Here is a 5,000-nt window from a genome sequence, read left to right as displayed (position 1 = left end):
GAATGCCGTGCTCGAAGGGACAGCGGCAGTACTGCAGCACGAGCAGCATAGCGGTGCGGGACGAGATACGCGAGATTCGCAAAATCAACCTCGAGGCGTACCGGCAGGCGGCTTCGTACTACCCGATGGCACCCGGTCACAGCATAACGGCTCGCAGCCTCTCGAAGCAGATCCGTGAGCATAAGTACGTCGTCGAGCGGTTGAGTGCTAATGGCTCGCACCTCCGCCAGTAATGCATGTGTCTGTGTCGTCTAGCCTAGGTTCTAGAATTTAGTTAGAATTATTCCCGTTTTTGTCGTTGTTATATGTTTTTTTTTTGTGTAAATGTAGTTTAGTATAGTAGTCGCAACTGACTGACTGGTTGCGTGGCGTGGCTGCATCTTGACTGATCGATTCGATGATCTTTTTTCCACCCCCTTTATTCCCGTCGCTGCCGTAATCAATCGTATCGCGTAGGAGCAACGTGACCGACGATCATAAGGTGGTCCAGCATCACGATCAGGCGGACGAACTGCTGGCTGGCGGTGCTGCCGGCAGTAGTAGTGACGGTGACGGTGGCCATATCTCGCCGGAGCGTCCCAGCAGTCCCGTGCTACTGCCGGGCCATCTCAAGAGTAGTATTGAGTTTTTCGAGAGCCTCAAGAACAGAGCATAAAGCGGGCAGAGCTGCTCAGCGACGAAAAGGAAAGGAACCGGGAGAAACTTGGAACCGGAACAGGAATAGGACGTTCCGCCGTGTTGTGCCATTTGTAGCTGCGACGTCAGCAGGAGGAAGGAAGCAGGAGAAAGCCCCATCCAGAGCCCTCCTTCCTTCAGCCAAAATAATAGCCCAGTCAGCGCGCGTGTGTAGCTCATTCATAGTCATTCGCTTTCCCACTGCATTTTAAAGCTCCTTTCGACAACCACTGGCCACAGATGTGGGCCAGGGGCAGTCGGGATTAAAGTTTAATTTATTCTCCGTAAACCCCGGTTGGAAACGCTCAAGTGGTTTACAATCATCATCACTCTTCTCTTCTTGAGGCATATGTTTTATTTTAGTTTCATTTAGTCATCCATTCTATATCATACCTCTTCATCCCTTTACTTTACGCTCATCCTCATTTGCTTTCTTTAGCGGTTTGAATTGGTCATCCATTGTGCTCCAATAAAGATGAACCAGCATGGATTTGATGGAAATGGTACCAGAATTGAGCTACTGTCTACATCCGAACAATGGAGCAACATTACTTGACTATTTATTTGAGTACAAAAATGGTTGATTGAACAGTTCCGGGATCCAGATCCGAACGATACGGAATACTAGGGAACGGATATACCGTCCGAATCCGGTAGGTGATTGAGACCAAAGATTAATTTGGAATACTGGCTACGTTTCACAGGATATGCTCCTGTTTGATAAGTCTGTAGGGCAGTGAGGCACGCCTTAACCGCGGTTCCGACTCAGTCGTTGCATGAAGCAGGCCCGGAACGAATTCAGTCGCACATCGATCTCACCCTCCTCGAGCTGGTTGGCGAAAGTGGAAATCAAAGGATTACATTGACGCTTTGCTAGCCCGGATAACGTGTATACCTCGTCGAATTTGTAGATTTCCTGATAGCAGGACGGCGATATGCACTCGCGGACACACCGGGTCCGCTCGATGCCCTCGTACGTTGCACATCGGTTGCTCTGGTCGCAAGCGGATTCAAACTCTCGGAAAGTGATTTCCTGTGAATTCAAAAACACGACAGCGAGTTAATTGACCCCTCCGGTCGATCGATACTTTCCGAACTCATTGTTTCTCTCACATTTTTGCTGGTTTCCTTGTAATCGTACTCGGGAAATTGGAACACAACCTTATCGGCGTCCGCACAAATGCCGGCAGTCAGTGCACAAGCGAGCAGAAGTCCTGCGTTTAAAAAAGCAGCTTTTAGCATTTTGTTTTGGCAATTTAAACCGTTCGTTCAGTCCACTTTTTAATACTGTTCCGGTTAACAAAAACAAATCCTGCAATTTACGGCACATGCGCACCAACGCGCCCGGCAAACTCGGCCATTATCATGAATGAAAATGATAAATTATGAAAGTGAGGAACAGTTTGGGAGATTTTACTAAAAATCTAGAATCCATTTTTAGTATGCCGAGGAGTAAACGGTTGAACCGAATGCCCTTTTTGGGTTTAGCTATCGAAGCAACCCTGCCGAACATGGAAATACTGAGATTTTTCCCCATAGTGAGAAACATGCTCACGGCATGCATGAGAACTGTTCACTTTCCCTCCTCCTCAGTATGGCGATGAGCGAGCGCACAAATTTTTCTATAGTGAGTGACAGAAAAACGCTTCTCACGGTCGACTGAAAGGCCCCTTGTGTAACGGGGGCTTGGAGGACGGAATTGTTGATGGTTTTACAAAATGTTCCACCACCGGCATATTCAGGGTAAGTATTTGAGATCAGCAATTCTAATCCCCACAAACTTAATCTCAAATTTCGTATCCGAACAGGCATCGCGTCCCTCGCTCGCAGCTTTAGCCGAATCGCGCTGGTGGAACGTTCCGCGAGTCTGCCGATAGCGGCCTTATCGTCATCGTTGCCGGTGTTTAGTGCACGTGAGACAAATCGATCGAGCGTGCATCGAAGGATCGTTGAACTGCAAGCTGCCACCCTCCGATCACCCACCGGTGGTCTGGAGATTGGATATAGACCGGATCCGCTATTGCCACTCAAAGAAATCATCGATATTCCGTTGGTGTCGCGCATCATCGAGAACCCGGTGTCACGACCGACGGCCGGCAGTGGCTCAGTGATCGGTGACGACTTGCCAATTATTCCGACACTCGATCTTCCGACAGGAATCGAACCACAGGGCGATAATGGCAAGCAGGCGGCACGGTTGATCGTGATCCGGAGGCGCAAAATGCGAAAGCACAAGCTAAAGAAGCTGCGCAAACGAATGAAGTTCGAGTGGCTGAAGGTAGGACTGTCCGCCGAAACGAGAGCAGCACAGCAACCCTTTTCCCTAAACAACAACACCATTCTCTGCCTACTCCACAACAGGTTCGTCAGAGGCGTGAGCTAAAGAAAGAGAAACTCTTTCAGGCGGAGCTGCTGGCACAGATCAAGGAGGCGGAAAAGTTCTCCGCGGAGGCCTACGTTGCCGACAAGCTGCGCCGTTCCACCGAAGTTCCGATACCGCGGTTCTGGAAGGGTAAACGGTTGCCCCAGTTTCTTATTAAGCAAAAGCTAGGCATTGAGTAGCGTTAACGAGGTAAAATGGTCAGAAATACAGTTGAAACGAGTTGCGAAACCAACGCACGGTACCTTTTTTCACTGAAATTCGGCGCGGCGATAACATTTCCGGAAACAGCTTGCTGTGTGCGCGATACGTGATTCTTTTCGCTAGTTGTACCGCAGCCCTTATGATGAGGCCGGCTCTGAATGCATGTACCCCTGGAGATGATTGTCCTTCGCAAGCCACTGCCACTGCGAACGAAAGGGGTGGTCTTATGAGACGCATCCATTCCGAGCATTTTCCTACAGTATTTTGCTTATTCATTTCAGTAACCCTTCCTATACTAACAGCGCGGGATGGTAACCGCCGCAAGGAGCCGTAACTAAGGAAAAGGATTGCACTTTGGTATGCCGCAGGCGTGAGCTAGGACCAACATCGTCCGGTATGCCGGGTGTTGGGTCGGAGCCTGGGCTGGGGAGTTCAGTTCAGCCTCGAACTTACGAATTACGAATCAAAACCAAGGCCTCACAGTTAAGGATACATGGTCTTATGCTTGCACCGATGGTTGCTAACGATGCATTCCTTGTACGGTTCATAAATCATTCGAGGATGTGTCTATTTTTCCACTTTTCCCTCAAAAATGCGACTGATCCCTATCCCATCTGGTTCATCCCTACTAAATAGTTCTCTTTAGTTTCGCTCATTCGTTTTTGATCGTGCTTTATTCTAACAACTTAGCGGGTAACAAATAGTTTGATTTTTGTAAGATAATCGCACCATTTTACACAGCACTTGTTCTTTGCTCATAAAAAGGAGGTCTTTTTCCTTTGGAATCATGGTACTATTATAATAAAACATATATAATTTCTCCCATATTGGGTGCATAGAACTGCTAAAGGTGGCTGCTGCTGCTTTATCAGCCTTCTGAACAACTAAGAACTGCTTCGAGTCGTGATTGGTTATTACTTCTACTAATTATTTGTCCTTTGTGAGAAGCCACCGATCAAAGATTCCCTTAGTATTAACCCGGAAATTGCCGGTTTGTACTCGATTGTCTGACTGTATAGTATCTTCGTTTGAAACCGGTGTGCTGGTCATGCTTTCGGCGACGATGTTTTGTAGTATTTCCTCCTGTATTCTATTCTGGTCAAAATCCTTCCATTGCTTTCAAACCCTTACTTAAGCCGACATGGCCGTAAAGACCACTGGTAACGGAATGAATTTGACGCGCATTTCTGGCTTTCAGCTTCTCCACTTGAGCTGATTTTTCAGCCACCAATTTGGCCAAGACCCCCCGGCTTAGTTCTAGCTCCTGCGCCAGCAATAACTCATGTAATTCAAGTTCAGAAATACTGCTCATTTTGCTGCCTTAGTGGTCGAAACTTGGGCGAAAACTGAAATCCTGAGAATCCTGGTCCGTTAAACTGGTATCCGTGATCCGTGCTCTGTTCTTCTTTTGCTTTGAATTGCGTTTGCCGTAGATCTGTAGAAGTTCTGTATAGTAGGTTTTCGGTTTTGCCGCCAAAACCTCCAACTCCAGCCAAAATCCGGCGTAGGTCGGCGGATAACCCTTCGGCCCTTCGTGGACGACCAATCGACTCCTCATCTTCGGTTTGGGCTTTTCGCGTGTCGCGTGGCCAGGGCGACCAGAAAGACTCCGGTTATCCGCCATCAACGGCGGTAGAACAAAGCTGGCGGATTCAGGCTGCAGGAGGCCAACACCTGACGGCCGGACCGTGCCGGGGCTGATCGAACGGTCGAAATAGGGCTAAGCTAAGGAGTCCGGAAG

At 48.5% G+C, this 5,000-nt stretch overlaps 3 protein-coding genes across 5 annotated transcripts in view; 2 read left to right on the top strand and 1 right to left on the bottom strand.

Moving 5' to 3' along the window:
- Positions 1 to 1,165, top strand: part of LOC125954968 (uncharacterized) — a 30,156-nt gene extending 28,991 nt beyond the window's left edge. For all 3 annotated transcript variants that reach the window (XM_049685714.1, XM_049685715.1, XM_049685713.1), the window contains 2 exons: positions 1 to 184; positions 457 to 1,165. The exon at positions 1 to 184 is cut by the window's left edge and continues 64 nt beyond it. In XM_049685714.1, the coding sequence (XP_049541671.1) occupies positions 1 to 184; positions 457 to 655 (383 nt within the window). In that variant the 3' untranslated portion in view covers positions 656 to 1,165. The remainder of the gene's footprint in view (positions 185 to 456) is intronic.
- Positions 1,166 to 1,337: 172 nt separating this feature from the next.
- Positions 1,338 to 1,957, bottom strand: LOC125955113 (uncharacterized). The gene is made up of 3 exons (XM_049685969.1): positions 1,789 to 1,957; positions 1,571 to 1,708; positions 1,338 to 1,504 (listed from the first exon to the last, which is right to left on the bottom strand). Exons 1-3 carry the CDS (start codon positions 1,915 to 1,917, stop codon positions 1,424 to 1,426), a joined length of 348 nt encoding a protein of 115 aa, XP_049541926.1. The 5' UTR covers positions 1,918 to 1,957; the 3' UTR covers positions 1,338 to 1,423.
- A 352-nt stretch (positions 1,958 to 2,309) lies between these two features.
- Positions 2,310 to 3,285, top strand: LOC125955085 (uncharacterized). Its single transcript, XM_049685939.1, has 3 exons — positions 2,310 to 2,418; positions 2,484 to 2,953; positions 3,037 to 3,285. Exons 1-3 carry the CDS (start codon positions 2,394 to 2,396, stop codon positions 3,235 to 3,237), a joined length of 696 nt encoding a protein of 231 aa, XP_049541896.1. The 5' UTR covers positions 2,310 to 2,393; the 3' UTR covers positions 3,238 to 3,285.
- Positions 3,286 to 5,000: the final 1,715 nt, after the last annotated feature.

This window comes from Anopheles darlingi, chromosome 3, assembly GCF_943734745.1.
Source record: "Anopheles darlingi chromosome 3, idAnoDarlMG_H_01, whole genome shotgun sequence".
Lineage (NCBI taxonomy): Eukaryota > Metazoa > Arthropoda > Insecta > Diptera > Culicidae > Anopheles > Anopheles darlingi.
The sequence above is the reverse complement of the archived record's forward strand: the minus strand, read 5'-3'. Positions and strand labels throughout refer to the sequence as shown.

What these genes read in the sequence shown, in the direction of transcription:
- LOC125955113 (XM_049685969.1), bottom strand. Translation starts at nt 1,917, where the DNA reads ATGCTAAAAGCTGCTTTTTTAAACGCAGGACTTCTGCTCGCTTGTGCA. An exon ending in ACAAGGAAACCAGCAAAAAT is followed by an intron (nt 1,709 to 1,788) that starts GTGAGAGAAACA and finishes TTGAATTCACAG; the next exon opens with GAAATCACTTTCCGAGAGTT. An exon ending in AAATCTACAAATTCGACGAG is followed by an intron (nt 1,505 to 1,570) that starts GTATACACGTTA and finishes TTCGCCAACCAG; the next exon opens with CTCGAGGAGGGTGAGATCGA.
- LOC125955085 (XM_049685939.1), top strand. Translation starts at nt 2,394, where the DNA reads ATGTTCCACCACCGGCATATTCAGG. An exon ending in CCACCACCGGCATATTCAGG is followed by an intron (nt 2,419 to 2,483) that starts GTAAGTATTTGA and finishes GTATCCGAACAG; the next exon opens with GCATCGCGTCCCTCGCTCGC. An exon ending in TGAAGTTCGAGTGGCTGAAG is followed by an intron (nt 2,954 to 3,036) that starts GTAGGACTGTCC and finishes ACTCCACAACAG; the next exon opens with GTTCGTCAGAGGCGTGAGCT.